At 60.5% G+C, this 17472-nt stretch overlaps 1 protein-coding gene across 5 annotated transcripts in view; it reads right to left on the reverse strand.

Moving 5' to 3' along the window:
* The window catches only part of AXIN2 (axin 2), a 28046-nt gene extending 11236 nt beyond the window's left edge, over positions 1-16810 (reverse strand). Inside the window, exons 1-4 of one of the 5 annotated variants that reach the window (XM_043905753.1) lie at positions 16615-16810; positions 13194-14119; positions 6321-6386; positions 5677-5817 (exon numbers count right to left, since the gene is read on the reverse strand). In XM_043905753.1, the coding sequence (XP_043761688.1) occupies positions 5677-5817; positions 6321-6386; positions 13194-14008 (1022 nt within the window). In that variant the 5' untranslated portion in view covers positions 14009-14119; positions 16615-16810. Of the gene's footprint in view, positions 1-5676; positions 5818-6320; positions 6387-13193; positions 14124-15240; positions 15373-15980; positions 16307-16614 lie in introns of those variants that run through there. The other 4 variants (XM_043905750.1, XM_043905751.1, XM_043905752.1 and 1 more) reach the window with 4 other exon arrangements.
* Positions 16811-17472: the final 662 nt, after the last annotated feature.

Consider the following 17472-nt stretch of genomic DNA (forward strand, 5'->3'; position numbering starts at 1 on the left):
ATGTTTTTAAAAGACTTTTGTTCTTGAAAGCTGTTGGATGGTCAAGGTGTGATTATATATCCCCATTGCTCTTCCTTCCGGAAGCCACTTATTTACAAAAGCCTCAGGGTTCAGACGTTTGCATACTGAATCATCCTTTGAGGCAGCAAAGGTTGAAATGAGCTGCTTGGCTATTTCCCTTTCTCTGGCATTTTTTTTTTTTTTTTTTGGCATTTTCTTTGTCATTGGGCCCCTGGCTTGTTAATGGTGGCAGAACATCAGTTGTGTCTAAGAAAGCCAACTGGTTAACCTTGGGCTCCTTGCGTATATACTGTGGTATAACTCTTTGTGGCTCCAAGGACTGTAACCCACCAACTCTTCTGTCCATGGGATTTTCCAGGCAAGAATACTGGAGTGGTTGCCACTTCCTCCTCCAGGGGATCTTCCTGACCCAGGGATCCAACCCGTATCTCTTGTGTCTCCTGCATTGCAGGCAGGTTCTTTACCACTAGCGCCCCTGGGAAGCCCGGGTGGTTACCCTGCCCCCACCTAAAATCCCCTGTGGGGTGGAGGTGACAGTGGGGACCCACAGCTTGGGTCTCATGCTGGTCTGACCAACTCCTGCTGCCCCGGGACTGCAAGACAAGGTTCACGTCCTGCCAGCAACTCTTGGACACGCCAGGATCTCCCTGTGAGGCACACAGGGGCCCCACCCGCTCCTCCAAGGCTCTGACCTTGAGCGCCCTCTGGCAGCCTCTGCCCCTCACCCCTTGCTTCCCGAGATGAAAGCAGTGGTAAGGCTTGTACACGTTTTTCTTTTTCCATATAAAGCAGGAGACAGAAAGGTGAACTGGGGAGGCAGTTGAGAAAGGGAGGTGGGGGAGCACGTCACGGGCCACTTGAAGGCAAAAGAACAAATGAATTCTGAAAACACTCCTGCGACCAACACCCAGTGCAGCCCCCTGCACCCAGGGCAGGTGGAGGATCTGGCTGCCAGCGCAAAAACCTGTGACCAGCGCAGAAAAGGGAGCTTCTAACCCAGCTCAGAGGCTTACCAGGCGCCTTCAAGGAAATGTGGCTTTAATCCACCCCCCTCCTCCCCACAGCCAAGAATCTTCTTCCAAAACAGCCCCTCATTCCAGAAGGGGGCCTCTCTTCTTTTCATCCAGGCTCTATAAAAGTCTGTGATCAGTTTCCTGGCTTCTCAGGACTGTGAGCTGATGTGCGCCCAAGTTTTGGTCCCTGAACAGTCTCCTTTAATTATAAACATTTTAGCTAACGAGCCTGCTGCCGGGCCCAGCTGTTTCTGGGGAGTACGGTTTTGAAGTGTGGACTCCACTTAGCTGCCATTTAAGCTGAGCCAATTAGCTTAGCCTTTTGACTGGGCCATGCCCGGCCTAACCTGAATGTCTCTTTCCGGCAGCTTTGAAATAGCAGGCTCACGTGCACACGTGTCCACTTCCATTTCTGTTTGGCCACCACTCCGAGGGCGGCCTCTGATCACAGCCAACATCAAAAGGCTGGTTTGTAAGATAAGGCACTATGTGAAGTTCACTCAGATGCCTTCCCCAGGGACCAGAATAAACCCATAAATAAGATAAAAGGAAATAAAAATAAATAAAATGACCTGGGCCACCCTCTGTGAGAAACGCATCATGGGCTGATTTTGTGACGCCCTGAGCAGACAGACTTCAGAAGCAGCTCTGTGCGGAGAGAGAAGTCAGGGTGTTGCCTCCACGCTGGCTTCCCGACTTTCACTTCCTAACAGAGAGGCCACACCTGGGCGGCAGGAACCTGCTGCTCCTGGTGAATCCAGCCCCACAATCCTTCTGCCCAAGCACTGGGCTTGAGGACTTGGCTGGGAGTCTAATTTTCAAAAAAGAAGAAAAAAGTCATTTCTTCTGAGAATGTAGGTTTTGGAACAACAGGCTCGTAAAACGGCCTTCTCAGAGGCCTGTGTGAAGACTCAAATCCCCAGCCATTTTTAATGGGACTTTCTGCTTAGTGGGGAACCAGTAGTGTGCAGCAGGCCCTGGCCTTCTGGCCCCCGAGGCTCCCTGGACACGCTCAGGGCAAGGCCACGCAGCCCAGCTTCTCCCCAGCCTCAGGCAGAGGGCCCCGGACTTCATCGGTTCTGCGGCAAATGAGACCAAGGCTTCCCCAGGCTTGTGTCTAATGAACTCCAGCCTTCTGGAGTCTATTGAAGGCGGCCCGTGACCCCCGTCCCCCCCACCCAAGCTGCGCCCCTCCCCAGCCCCCAGCAGGGTGGCCAGCCCCTCGCTGGTCATTGTGTCCTGGAGAAGCAGCCGGGGCCCTTTTCAGGCTTTATGGGGGTCCTGTTCAGTCGTGCGAGGAGATTTCAAAGCGGCCTGCAGCCTCTCATCCCTGAGCCTCCCCGAGTGGACAATGGGCTGAAAGCGACTCAGTTCAGCTTTCCATCCCCCGCGCTCCTCACCGTGCTGGGCCCTCAACTGGCCGAGCTGAAGAGGGTCTAATCCCAGCCGGGGCCCCACCCAGCACCGGGCCAGCAGCCAGAAAGTGCCTCGCCCAGCCAGGCTTGCCGTGCCTGCTAAGCCGATGGGCCTGGGACCCCTAGGATCTCCAAGCCCGGTCCCACCCCATCAGAGCGGCTCTCATCCTGAGACCCCTTTGTCCACCCCTGCGTAGGCAGCGGGAGGCGGCCCCACGCTGGTGGGAATTGTGGGCCCGGGGGCATCAGCACGTCCACCTGGGGAGGGATGGCTGCATCCAGTGAGCTGCCCTCGAGACTGGGCAGCCAGAGCCACGCGCCCCGCCATGCCCCCAGCACTGACCTCAGGGCCCCAGGGGACCCGCCGAGGCCTTGGCGTCCTGCTTTACTCATCCCCGTTCAGGGGGCCGTGCTGAGCGGGGAGCGGCCCCCGCCCTGAGGTCCCGCCACCGGGGACCCAGGGGCACCCCGTGAGCACCGAGGGCTGCGGCACGAGTGGCCGGCCTTGGCCTCTGCCCACCCGGGCCTTCCTGGCCCACATGCTGACCCAGGGGAGCTGACTTCTTCCTGCACTCTGAGCGCTTTAGCTCAAGGTGGGGAGGGTAAGGGCTCTGAAGTCACCTCTGAGGATGCTTTCTTTCTGGGCAGGGTCTAAAGAAAAAGGGGAAGGCAGAGGGGGTGGGGCAGGAGTTAGAACTCCTCCCCACCCAGGCCCCAAGTCATTAGGGCTTCCATGGCGGCTCTGCCAGCACAGAAGACCTGGGATTGATCCCTGGGTCAGGAAGATCCTCTGGAGCATGGAGGGACCCACTCCAGTATTCCTGCCTGGAAAATTCCACAGACAGAGGAGCCCGGTGGGCTACAGTCCACAGGGTCACAAAGTGCCGGACGTGACTGAGCAACTGACACTTCACTAAGTCATTAAAAAGGAAAGCTGTGTGGTCACTAATAAATAGAGACTCAGGCAGCTCAGAGTCTCCTTGTCAGCTGGTCCTATTACTGCGGTTGTTCATGTGGGGAGCGGGAGCAGGCTGAGGGCAGGGGCCTGTGGGCTGGACCCCAGTTCTGTCTCAGACGGGAGCAGTTACAGGAGCACCAGGTCTTCCTGCCCCGTCTGAGAGTCATGAGCGGCAGCCAGTTTTTCTGATTGGGTCTTGTGAGGCTCAGCCAGGTATGGGGACTACACCCAAGTTATCTCATCCCAAACCCAGAATAACACCTCGGTGACGCAGAGCAGGAGGCAAGCCAAAAATAATCTCTAAGAAAACTAAACAGAAGTCTCACAGTCTTAAGTCAACTATGTTTAACTAAGGAGATTCACTCAATACCCTCATTCAGACCCAACTTACACTCCTCTTTTACACGTAACGCAGACTCTCACACAATCCACACTCTAGTTAAGAACCAGAGGAAAAATGGTGCTAGAAACAAACATACACAAGCAAAGAATGACACGAGGCAGTGTGACAGAGAGAAGAAAGAAAAAGTATTTTAAGGGGTGGGGGAGGTACCAGTACCTCTAGGGGCAGAAAGTGTGAAAGTGGAAATGTCAGCCTCTCAGTCGTGTCTGAGTCTCTGTGACCCCATGGACTATAGCCCGCCAGGCTCCTCTGTCCATGGGAGTTCCCTGGCAAAAGTGCTAGAGTGGGTTGTCATTCCCTTCTCCAGGAGATCTTCCTGACCCAGGTATCGAACCTAGGTCTCCTGCATTGGAGGTGTATCCTTTATCATTTGAGCCACCAGGGACGACGCCTGGGGGCAGAAAGCGTATACAATCTTGAATTCTGTGAGATTCTATTACAATGTGGTATGAAAACAGACCTTCAGATTAATTATCTGGACCAAGAAACAGAATATATCTATTCAATAAGGAGAGAGAAAAAACATTGTTTTAAGAAATCTGTCCATTCTAGGACAGTATTTTCCAAGTACAGTGACTATGGAAGACTCACCTCCGTAAGAGCCCTCATCTCTTCATGGTGGATGAGTGATGGTGTCCCTCTCTCATTTCACTCAAACCAAAGAGCTATTCTTGTGTTAACTCTCTCCTTAAACATAAATCTCTCCTTTTACTAACAGGGGGATCTGAGGTGATACAGTAAAAGCCACCAGCAAACTCAACAGTCAAGTCTCAAACCAACCCGTCCACTTTCCTTTCAATCGGCTCCATGCCGCAGGCCAAGCAACAGATCACTGGCCAATGGAAACCAGATCATTTCAAGCAAACTGGAAGAAGAGCTGGTCCGGTTTGGGGAAGGCAGAAGGGACAGACTGGAAATAAGTGTTCTAGAAGCGACAGTAGCTCCACGGGCTTGCCTGTAGAAAGTGGTCCCCTTAGCAGAAGATTCTACTCCAGGGCGTTTGAGGAAGACTCTCCGAAGACCATTTCTAGAGCGGTGGTTCCCAGCTGGGCTCCACCTCTGAGCCTCTTGAATCAGAATCTCCAAAGCTGGCAGGAGATGGGGTGTCTGGTCCACCCTGCCGCCCCACCCCCACCCACCCGAGACGCAGGGAGCACCCTTGTTCTCCATCCAAGAAGTCACCACCGCACGACCTCAGACGACCTGCAGCTCAAAGCACGACCCTGCCCGTGGCCCGCTGACCTCATCCGACCACCCTGATGGCTGGGACTGCCTTCCGGAGCCCCAGCTGGCCATCTGCAGAAGAGCCAGGATCCGAGACAACTCTGGAGAGAACGCCCAGCGACAGAGCAGGCACCACACCGGCGCTTGCTGAACTGAGCCACCCAAGGGGCATCGAATGCAGCGGCCTGGCGAGCTCGGGCTGCCGCACTCCACCGTCACTGAGCCCAGACACAGCCTGCCCGTGCCCCCGCCCCCGACCTGCTCGTTCTGCAGACGAGACAGCTGATTCAAGACCCACCAAGCTCTTCTGCCCACAGGGAAAGTGGGCGAATTGACAAGCAAAAGGGGGTGTCTGTACCTGGGGACCCTACAGGCATTGCCCTAACCTCCTACCTTAGTTCAGTTTCCTTCCGTGAAGGTACCTTCCGACCCCCCCTCCAGGCTCTAAGCCTCCAGCCACCCAGGCTCCCACGGGCCCTCCTGCACTAAAGCTGAGCCACACCAGCGGCGCACTGCCGTCCCAGCTGACGGACGTCCACACGGACACAGGGGCTTCGCAACGCCGGCTGAGGACTCCGCCCCGCTGCTCCGGCGGCCCACGCTGCCAGCCGGGGACGTGGTGGGAGACCAGAAGGCACTTACACGCTACTGTCCGTCATGGACATGGAGTCGTCGGTCAGCGCGTCACTGGAGATCTCGCTGTCATTGGCGCTGGTGGCCGGTGCGAAGACGTAGCCGGAGCCCACGTGGTACGGGTTCACGGGGTCGCTCCTCCTGAAGGACCTGCGGGAAAAGGGCCGCAGCTGTGCATCCCAACTTTCGCCCAAGACCCGGGGCGCCTGGGAGACCCCGGGACAATCCCCAGCCTGTTTAAGGCCAGCCTGCTGCCCAGGGCCCGGTAACCCTCTGGGCAGAGAGCAGGGGACCTCTCTGCCCCACGGTGGCTCGGGGGCTCAAAGTCCTCAAGGGACATTTCCAGAGGACTCTGCTCCTGGAGGGGAGGTGAGGGGATGACAGAGGAGTGAGTCAGTGCAGATGGAGTGTGCCCGCCCACCAACTGAGGTAGCCCTTTACACATGTGACCTCATCTGATCCTCGAGGCCACCTGGGTGAAGAGGTCCTGTGCCCATTTCACAGACATGCCCGGGCGGCCCCGGATCACAGAACCACAGCCAGCGGGTGTGGGACCCATCCGGACGGCTCCCCGTCAGCCCGTCTCTCTGCTTTTTCACATAGGAGTAGTCTTGGTGTCGAAAGATGCTCCAGCGTGAGGCAGGATGACTGACCCGTAGTGGGTGTCCGGGCTCTGTGGTGGAGGAACCGCTGGGTGGCTGCGGATGCTCCCGGGGACCCTGGAAGGGACATGGGGTGGGGGCCAGGGAAGCGAAGAGCAGCGGAAGGTCCTCCACCCTGGCGGTGGCGGGTGGGGGAGAGGCCTGAGGCTCTGCCAGCAGCACGTGGAATCCAGGGGGCCCAGGGCAGACTGAGGCACGGGGCTGGGCAGGGAGCCCCAAGGAGGGTGGGCACCGAGGCTGGGGTGGGGGTCCTGCCTTCAGGACCTGCCCTCTGGCCGACAAGTGACACTTCAGTGCAGAATGAGCCTCAGAAATGATCCGACCCAAGCCCTCAGTTTAGAAATGCTAATAAAAACCAAGAGCGACCACCAGTGATGAGAACAGCCAACTCACTGGAAAAGACCCTGATGCTGGGAAAGACTGAGGGCAAGAGGACAAGGGGACAAGAGAGGATGAGATGGTTGGAGGCATCACCGGCTCGATGGACGTGAGTCTGAGCAGAGACCAGGAGGGGAGGACAGGGAGCCTGGCATGCTGCGGTCCACGGGGTCGCAGAGAGCTGGACACGATGGAGCGCCTGAACCCCGCCGCCACCGGCATCGGGCTCACTGTGGGTGGGACCCCGTCTCGGGGGGGGTCCCTGCAGCAGCCCCCCCAGCACAGTAGGTGCTCGAGGACTGGGTGCTGCCCAGTCACCGTCAGGGCCCCCCAGGGGGTGGCGGAGCCCCAGGCAGGGCCATGTGCTGGGGGTCAGCCACGGGGAGCCCACATCAGGTCCTGGAGGAGCCGATGGCAGCAGAGATCCCCAATCTGCCGGTCTGAGCGAGGCCAGATCTCGGAGACGTCAGGTGGTCGAGAAGCGACCGGGAAGTGCTCACAAGGAGCACGGCACGTGAGCCCACTGGACACCTTGGGCCAAGCCATTCTGACCAATCCCAGATGCTCTGGCCTCGCTGTCCCACCTGTCGAGGGTGGGAGGCCTGGCCCCCTCCCTCCTCGCCCCGGATCCTTGGCGATGATGACAGGAGGCTGGTGGGATCCTCCATGACTTGGAACTGGTGCCCATGTCTCCAGTGTGGCGTTTCCAGACAGCAGGGCAAGAAAAGTGGGAGGAGGGGACCGTCCATGAGAGGCCCGAGGTCCTCCCAGAGCAGAGGCGGGCGGGGGCAGCTGGTGCCAGCACTGGCGAGGAGGCGCCCTCTGCGGCGTCTCCACCACGGGTGGGACAGGAGGGGAGTGGGCAGACGAGGCTTCCCTGTGGTCAGGGTGCTGCAGGGAGCGGGTGCGGGCAGGTGATGGGGCCGCCCAGGATGTTAAAGTGGCCCAAAGCCCCAATCTCCTGCACAGGTCCCTGCCTCAGGGCAGGATGGAGCTTCCCAGGGGGCTCAGTGGTGAAGAACCCATCTGCCAATGCAAGGGACACAGGTTCGATCCCTGGGTCGGGAAGACCCCCTCAAGGAGGAAACTACAACCCACGCCAGGATTCTTGCCTGGGAAGTCCCGCGGACAGAGGAGCCTGGAGGGCTACATCCACGGGGTTGCAAAAGAGTCGGACACGACTGAGCGACTAAACAACAAGGATGGAGGAGATGACGGTCCTCAGGGGCTCCGTCATGCAGAAACCGGGAAGCTCCCAGCCAGCTGGGTGTTCCGGGGTGTCACAGCCTCCGCAGACATGGGGTCCACCTAAAACAACGTGCGGTTCAGACACGGCCACTGGCCCGGGGCTGGAAACACCCTCCAAGGGCACTGGTTACAGGGGGTCATGGTAACGCTCCAGAAAACCACGCACCAGCAAACACAAGGCATTCTCGGGCGGCATTTATCATGACAACGGCACAGCGCTGGTGTTTCCCTCGTGAAGGCCTGTCCTGTGTGTAGCGGTGACGAGTCCCCTGAGAGCAGGGCCGGCCCGTCCGCCTCCTGGGGGCCTACCCCCAGCACTGCCCGTCACGTGTGGCTTGTGGCAGAAGCTCACAGCTTTGTCCACACTCCCTTTTTAAGGACCTAGGACACAGTGGGTTGCTGAACGGGTTTTTCATCTAAGAGGTGTAACACAGAGATCAAAAAGCCCAAACAGCCTTAAATAGCCTCTGTGCGCCCTGCCCCTCCCGTGTTGCTATCTTTGCGGTATTCACACATCCACAGCCCACCAGGTGAGGGCTGCAACAGCGTCCGCAGGGACAGAGTGACTAAGAGACCCCCTCCTCCCCAGCAGAAAGAGGCGCCTCACTCAGACGCTGCGTGTGGACACAGCTCCCCGCTCCCGGTCAGACACCGGGGCCCCAAAATAAACGGGCTCCCTCCCTCCCAACATAGAGGGCTACTGTGCCACCAGCAATTAAAAGTGGAATATACTGCTCCTCGCTCAGTCCCTGCAGTAAAGTACAGGGATTTTCCTTGCATCATCACAAGACGACTCAGAGGAAGGTGGCTGAGTCGTGGGGAGAGACACAGACTTGATTTTTTCTGTTTTTTTAAGTACCCAGAACTTTGTCAAGACTGCCACAAAGTTTGGAGAAAATGAATTAGAACTGCTTTTTTGTGATCGCTTTTTAAAAAAAAGAAAGAAACTCAACCAGGCTACAGTAATTGTACCCAGATGCGGATTATTTCTTCAGGGCCGTGGTGCTCCCAGTTGCTGCAAGCCTCTTCCATTCCTCTGGAGAGCAGAGGCCGGAACAGCGCTTGCGTTGGGCACCCTCAGGCCCGCGGTTTCAGCGCACACAGGGCTTCGGCACTGGGGGCAGGGCCCCTGGCACCCTGCTCTGCCCGCCCCCGGCCTGGTCTTATCTGTTATCTTCACGCAATCGCGGGGGGCCCCAACCCCAACTCCAGGGCCAGGCACATATAGAGAGCAGAACAGACCTGGCCTTTGGGACCCCTTTCTGGGGCCCCTCTCAAACAAAGCGCCTTAAAAGGCATTGGCTTCTAAGGCTGTGCGTTTGAGGGCTCTTCTTTTCAGAAGCCCTCTGATGATTCCCCACGAAGTCCCGCCCAGAAGGGGATGCTCCTTCCCGCAGCATCTTCTAAGGGAGATGGGGGGCGGGGGGCGGGGCGGGGCAGGGAGGCCAGGTGCGCAGGCGGGGCAAGCGGACCGCGCGTCCGCATAGCGCCCCCCTCGGCCGGCTCCCTGCACAGCCTTCTCGGGCGTCATTTCTTCCATCATGTTGAAGCCAAGCTGGACTCCAGTGGCTTCGCATAGAAATGGGCCCCAAGAGCGATGGCTTCGCGGGGGACAGGAAGCTCTGGGAGCTGGCAGGGGACACCTGCTGGGCCCCCTGATGTACCGTGAGGCTGGGGAGACCTGCTGGGCCCCCTGATGTACCGTGAGGCAGGGGAGACCACCGAGAGGGTGTCCTAGCGCCAGGCCAGCCCCCCCACACACCGCCATCCTCCAGGGAGGTAGGGAGCGTGTGCATGTGTGCACGCGCGTGTGTGTGCGTGTCTCTCCCCTAAGGATCCGGTCTCGTCTTCTATGAGTCTGTGTCTGACCCTTTGTGACCCCATGGACTGGGAACCTACCAGGCTCCTCTGTCCATGGGATTCTCCAGGCAAGAATACTGGAGTGGGCTGCCATTCCCTTCTCCAGGGGATCTTCATAACCTAGGGATCGAACTCACACTTCCTGCACTGCAGGTGGGTTTTTTACGTCTGAGCCACCAGGGAAGCCCCTTTACATGAAACCCAACACCGACTCAGTCAGAATGCAAACAGGTCATTAGAAGTGAGGCTCCTCTGAGTGCCCAAGGTAAACTCAGGGCTTGGGGACCAGCAGGTGCCCTTGGCATCCAGCTGCAAGCCTGCTCCTCAACAGCTGGTGACAGGGAGCCCTCAGCAGGACTCGGGCCTCTGTCTCCTCCATTTGACTAAAATGAGCCGGTCTGCAGGCCAGGGACCTGGCTTCATGAGTGGAGGGAGGCAGACTTGAGCTGGAGGCGCTCCCTACATCCCAGGAACTAGCCGGGAACTCGGACACAGTTCAACAAGTACAGGAAGTCCGGGCGCGGGAGGGGACACCTGCGCCCTGGGGCAGAGAGTGACGGGACACAGAGGTGATGAGTCACCCCACAGCAGATTGTAAGAGGACGTGTGGGAGACCCCGGGAAGTCGGTGATCATCAGAAAAGCAAAGCACGCTTGCTCAACAACAAAATCACCAACAGAAGCACTGGATGTGCCCCCAGATAGTGAAACAATGTCAACCTGAGCCCCACATGCTACTCGGCTAGCTCAGGAAGTCCATGAGCCCTAGGACAAGCTCTCTGCACAATAAAAAGCAGTCATTTGTGGACCTGGCTCAACCACGTAGGGACCATAAAACGCCCCTGCTCAACCTGGAGGAGCTGAGGCTGGAAGCATGACGTCTACTCACGAGTCACGGAGTCTCTTCTCCCCTCCCCACTTTTCCTGTGATCATAAAACTGTAGCCCAGTGAGTTCCTGGGCCATGGCAACCCCTTCGCCTGCCTGCTTGTGAACCTCACAAGCATCCTATTCTAACAAGTCACTTCTTATCTGTCACATTGCATCTGAGTTCTTTTCTGCACTGAGACACAAAGGACCAGGGTACTGGAGCTCTTCAGAGCCCCCGAGAGGACACCAGACTGTTTCAAAGCTTCACAGTGAACGCCGGCTAGGACGCAAGGCTCCCTCTTTGAGAGTGAGATCTGAACCTGGGTGCCCTTTTCACACAGCCAACAGTGAGCATGATCAAATCAAGCTAATTATAATGCCTTATGTCTGTTCAAACCACGTCCCTTTACAAAGGACTTCCCTGTTCATTATTCTGATCCTAACAGCAACCTGTGACATCAGAAGAAGGGACAGTGTCCTCTCATCTGCAGGACACATGGGCTTCAGCAAGACTTCACCCCAGGTGGGAAGAAGTGGACAGGGCTGCATCTTTGAATAGCTGGGGGCAGCTCCTAACACACCACAGGCACCCTTGAGTATCTTGCACGTTTAAAAAAAACAAAAAATAGAGTACTGGGGGTAGGTCTTAATTCCTCTCTGACAATGCCCAGGTAAGACATATGCAGGCCAGGTAAGATACCTTCCTCTGAATCCAACTGGGGGACAAAGTCAGGCAGGAATCTAGTAGGAAACCCAGGGGGCAAATGAAAAGGTGTCATTTACATATGAACAACGCCCACCAATCCCAACCAAGAAGGAACTGATGAAACACAAAGGAGGATGCTCGGCCTGCAGACATACCCTTAAATCTGAATCCTGGTAGAAACACCCAGGCTGGGCCGGGATGGGGCGGAGTCCCGACTGCCCACCCACAAAGGGGAGGGGCCCAGGAGGGTCCCGCCCCGGAGCCCGACCGGCTCCAAAACCAGCCAAGGCGCGGTTTACAAAGGTGGCGCTCTGGGCCCTGCCCCCAGGGCGGGGGTGGTACACAGAAGCCCCACTGCCTCTAGGCCCCCGAAGAAGCCGCCTGACCACAGGCCTTAAGTGGCCTCGGCGACCGCTGCCAGTCTGGAGGGCACGGAGGCCAGCGGGGCTTTCCCCAAGTGCCCGCATAACGGAACGGGCAGGGGTGGCAGGTGGCCTGGAGCTGCCAGCCCCAGAAGCCAGAGCCAGCATCTTTCTCCAAACAGCCCGAAAGCATAGCTTAAAGATTCTGAAACAACTCGGTTCCGATGATCCTTGGAGCCCTTGCACAAGCCAGTCGGGTCGCACCGAAGGTGGTGGTGGACCAGATGTCCGCCCAGGAGACCGGCTGGCAGGGCCACAAGAGCGCCCCCTGGCGGTGCCAAAGCCACCCTTCCCTCCTAGCATGGCCACCCCAGGACCACCAGCTTCCTGGCTCAGAGAGGGCTCCCTGCCCCTCCGCGGCCGGCCGGACCCTACAGAGAAAGGCAACCTCCAGAGACAGCCGCCAGGTCGCACGCCCCTTCCCACAGGGTCAGCGAGATAAGCTGCTCCAAGAGCAGCCCAGCGACCGGCCCCTCCCCCGCATGCCATCAGCAACAACCTGGAACTCAGAGGCTCATTCTCTTTGGATATTTGGAAGGGGAGAGAGAGAAACAGAAAAACTCATTCCAACAGGAGGTCTGAAGTTGCCTCCAAAGGTCAAGAATCTTAAGACTTGGCGGTTCTATAAAGAACTGCTTGTCCTCCAAGAGAGAAGGCAGTCCAGGGCCCAAGTCCTCTCCGGCCAGAACCTCCTCTCCATCAGCAGTGAGCAACACAGGCACCCCCCCCCCACCCCGGGGCCTGCCCCCAGGGCGGCAAGCATGCAAGACCTAGAATAACCCACCAGCAGATTCTGAAAAGCACAGGACCCTTCACTGGGGAGGCACAGGACCCTGCCTCCTCTGGAGGATTCCTCGCAGGGTTCACGTCTCGTTCCATAAAGAACCACAAGCCCAGTTGTTAAGCCAGCTGCTGGCTCTTAACATAAAAGTTCAAACGATCCCACTTACCCCGTGGTCAGTGGGCACACACACTACTGCCTGGGCCTCCAGCTCAACCCAGGGGGCTCGGCGGCCCCATTCACTCCTCACCACTGAGTGACCCCTTCCGAAACCAGCGCTGAGTGTCTGTGACCGACTGACCCTCCCTCTCTTGCTGCCCCTCCAAGACTGGTGCAGGATAATAAGGAACCACACTGAGGCACACTGCCTGCCACCATCTGCAGCCGGCACTGGGAGGCTCCCGGTATTTAGCGTGCATTCCTCTCCCCTCCTTTCAACAGCAGAAAGCCAGATCAAAGGGTTCGTGGCCAGCGGTCCGAGCGCAAGACAGAGCTCTGCCAGCCTCAGCAGCACATCTGAGCATCCATCCATCCACCTCCCTAACTCAAAGCATCTGCAGAGCCCACCTCATTGCCCCCTGCCCCTCCCCCGCTGGCTCACCTGTACCCGCTTTCAACGCTGTCCATGGCCCGCGCACTGGCTGTGGCCCTCAGGGTCTTGCTGGACAAGCCCACCACAGTGGGGGGAAGTTTGCACTTGAAGTCGGCACAAGTCCACTCCTCCTCTTCGTTCAAGGTGGGGAGGTAGCCACACACGAGCCTGAGGCTCCCCAGGCCCCCGTGACTCAGGTAAGCTGGGTTCTCGCCCCCACTCCTCACGTACTCGAGGTATATGTCCGAAGTCAGAAACATCTGGTAGGCATTCTCCTCCATCACAGCCTGGACCTCGGTCTGGGCCTGGTCAAACATCACCGAGTCGAACTGCTGCTTCTTGATGCTGTCCCGAATGTACGTCTTGGTGGCAGGTTTCAGCTGCTTGGAGACGATGCTGTTGTTCTCGATGTACCTTTTGTAGATCGCTTTGGCTACTCGTAAAGTTTTGGCATCCTTCAGGTTCATCTGCCGGAATCCATTGCAGGCGAACCAGAAGTCTAAAGTATCCACGCATTTCTCCCGCTCCAGGAAAGTCCGGAAGAGATAAGCACCGTCCTGATCGCCCAGCAAGGAGTGCAGAGACTTGGTCCACCTGGTCAGCGGGGAGTCTGGGGACGCCCGGCCCTCCGGCTCCCCCAGCCCGCCCTCGTTCCGCCGGGCGCTGGGGGAGACGGGCGGGGCCTTGGCGGCCGGGCCCTTTCCCACGCCCGGCTGGCACGGTGGGGTCTCCCCCTCTTCCCCCGGCACTGGGGGCCGCGGGGCATCCTCGCGGAAGCTGCTGCTGGGATCTGGGAGCCGAGGCAGTAACACAGCGCTGCTCATGGCGAGTGCCTTCTCGCTGAGTTTAGGAATTTGTTTCTTCCTCCAGTTCCTCTCAGCAATCAGCGTGGTCTCTCTTTCTCTCTCAAGTCAGCAGGGACTCATCTGAGCCTCCTTTCTGGGAAGAAAAGGGAGGGGGGGAGGCAGAGGGAGAGAAAAGGGTATTGATATAATCAAAACCAGATCTACCCAACATCAAAGCAAGAAAGTAAACAGGCTTTTCAACTCCTCAAATTCAAATCAAGCAACCCAGCTATCTGCGAGGTGCTCATCTAAAGTATCAGACGCTGCTTTTTCAAAGGCGAAATCTGAGCTCCCTGCACGCTTGGGGGCGGGGGGGGGGGGGCGGGGAAGGGGCGCGGGGAGGGTGGGAGGTGGGGCAGAGGGCCCGGGAGGTGGAAGACACCGGCTTCCAAAACCCCACCCGGCCCGGCAGGGCAGCCCGGCGCGCCCCTCCCCTCGCTGGGACAGCATCCACTCCAAAGACGCGCGCCCCGAGCCGCCGGGCGGTGTGCAGGTGAAACCAATTTCGGTGAATTTCCCCACTCGGCCCTCCGCACAGATAACTCGAGCTCCAAACGTGCCCTTCCCCGGCATCTGGTTCCCATCCCCCCACCTACCCCTTCCCACTCCTTAAAAATTCAGAAGAGCCTCAACCGAGCAAGCAGCCCGCCCAGCACGGGGCGGGATGGGCTCCCGGACCCCCAGCTGGAACCCCCCACCCCCAGATGGAAACGTTCGCTGCGCCCCGCCTCCCGCCAAGATTCCGGCTCAGTCTACACCTCGGTCTTCCCGGTTCCCCGAAACCAGAAATCCACTCACTCAGACAAGGCTTTGATCTCCCAACTTTGTCAGAGAGCGGAGAAGCCTCAGGACTCGCCGCCCCCTGCCCCCCGCCCCCCCGGAGCCGCAAACCCTACAAAACCGGATCAGAAACCGTCTCACGCTACCACCGCCTGTGCCAAGAATCCCAAACTCTGCTGACCTCAAGCCTCTTTTTTCCACAAGCAAAAAGTCTTATCTAACCAATAAACCAGCCGCTCACCCCAGCATGGGAAGGATCTAACTCGGAGAGCGGAGGGGAGGGCTGAGGCGGGGGGGGGCGGGGCGCGACCCCGAACCGGAGGCCGGGGGCCCTGGGTCCGGGGTGGGCGCGCGTGGGCCCCGCGCGGGGCCTCAGGCCACCGGTAGCGCCGCGCTGCCCGGGCGGAGGGGAGGGGGGACGGCCCCGTTACCTGGAAGACGAAGGGGGCCCGAGGCCCGGCTCTCATCGCTGTCGAGCGCCCCCCCCCCTCCCGGCTCGACCCCCGGCCCCGGTCCACCCCGACCGTCCGGAGCTCCGGGAGGCGCTCCCAGCCACGAGTCCGGGCGCGGGTCGGAGGCGCCCGCAGAGAAGCCCGGAACGCGGCGGCCGGTCCAGCAATGGCGACGCGGAGGCTCGGCCTCTCCGAACGAGGGGCCGGGGCGGCTGGGGCGCGAGGCCGGCGGCCGGAGGGACGCGGGGAACGCAGGCGCCCCGGACTCGGGCCGCTCCGGCGCGCAGACTGAGCCTCGGCCGGCGATCGGGGCCCCTTTGCGCGGACCGGGGGCTGGAGGGGAGGAGGGGAGGGGAGGAGAGAGCGGCGGGAGGGGGCGGGGGAGGGGAGGGGGCGCCGCCGCCCTTTCATCCCACCTCCCAAAGGCGCCCCGGCGCACTCTCGCACCCCGACTCCTACCCAGCGCCGCCCCGGCGCGGCTCCCCCGGGGGAGGGGGGTCTGCCCCCGCTCCGCCCCCGCCGCGGCCGCCGATCGCTTGAGTCTCTCCGCCTGGCCCCCGCCACCCGGGGCGAGCCCCCCGGAGCGCCGGGCGCCGCGCCCGCCACCCCTCTGCGCGCCCGCCCGGAGCGCGCCCCGAAATAGCCGGCCTGCCCACTTCAAAGGGCCGCTCGGCACATCAAAGCGCGCGGGCCGCCCGCCGCCGCGGCCTCGCACTCACCAGGGGTCCGCGCGCGCGCTCCGCGCCCAGACCTCGCGGGCGCCCCGGGCAGGGCCCCGGCCCCGGCCTCCGGATCGGCTCGCCGCCGCGGCCCCAGGCCCCCCCGGGCCGGACCCGGCGTCGGGGAGCATGGGGAGGCGCGCGGCCAGGGAAGGAGTGCGGGGAGCCCGGCGGCGAGGGAGGCGGCGGCGGCGCGCCCGGCCGCCCCGCGTCTGCGGAAGATCCGAGTGGGCCTCGCCCCGCCGCGGCCGCCCCAGCCCCCCGGCCCCCCGGCCCCGCCGGCCGGGCTTTCGACGCGGGCGCCGCTTCCAGCAGCCGCTCCGCGCACCCCACGTCCTCCCGGCGCTTCCAACAAAAACTGCGCCGCGGACCTTACTGTGCACTTCAAAGGCGCGGGCCGGCGCACGGTCCTGAAAGGGAGGTAAGCGCCCGGCGCGCCCGCGCCGCCACCGGGCCCCCGCCGCCCCTCTGCCCGCCCGGCCGGCTCGCGGCCCCCTCCCCGGCCCTCCCCGACCCCGGCAGGGCCGGAGCTCCTCCCGCCCCCGGCGCCCGCGACGCGGCCGGGCGCGCCCTCGGCTCCGGCCCGGGGGGCCCGCGGGGCAGCCGCTCGGCCGGGACCGTGCCTCCGCCCCACCTTTCAGAGCGCAGCCGGCGGCGGGGGAGCCGGGCGCCCGGGGCCCCTGGCGGCCCCGCGATCCATGGCTGCGAGCGCTTCTCTTCACTTCCCGGCGCCCGGCGGTACCGAGTTGCCAGGACCTGATCAAAGCGCCGCCGGCCCCGCGCGCCCGCCCCGCCGCCCTGATCCCGCCGCGCCAATCCCCGCCGCGCTCGGCCGGCCCGCGCCGCCCGCCTTAAAGGGGCCGCGCCCGGCCCGCCCCGCCGGGCCCCCGCGGCCGCCCGCGCCCGGCCCGAGTTCTGGTTCCGCCTCTCAAGTGCTCTGGCCTTTTTGCTCCGGCTTCCTCCGCCAGCCTGTCCCCGTCCTCCCCAGCTCGGGAAAGCAACAGTTTATTGTAGCATCCTGGCCATTCTGAGAACTGCAGGCAGGCAGATTCCCCCCCCCCCCCCCATCATCAAACACTTTTCTACCTCTGTTCAAGCTTCCCTGGGAATTTGGACTTAGAGGAGCTTGTTTAAAAAAAAAAAAAAAAGAGTGCTAGAGCAGGGGTGGACGGCTAAGTGTCACAGGAGGAACGCGCAGGCCTGAGCCAGAAGTCGCGCGTGCTTGTGTTAGGACCCGGGTGCGTCGGTGGGTGTGTGAAGATGGTGTGAATCTGCCCACAGAGGCCTGGGGGCTGGAAGTGGGCCCATAGCCTCGCTGGGAAGCCAGCCTCAACTCCCTGCAGATTTTAACCCCACATTCCCAACCTGGCCATCAGGACCCTCCCAGCAGGTACACCCCCATCTTTCTGTATCAGCTGCATCCCCCACTCTCCGTATGTTGCATATTAAACAGACACGGGATGTCTTTTCCCCCATAGACTCTCAGTGCAAA

This window comes from Cervus elaphus, chromosome 5 (assembly GCF_910594005.1).
Source record: "Cervus elaphus chromosome 5, mCerEla1.1, whole genome shotgun sequence".
Taxonomy (NCBI): Eukaryota; Metazoa; Chordata; class Mammalia; order Artiodactyla; family Cervidae; genus Cervus; species Cervus elaphus.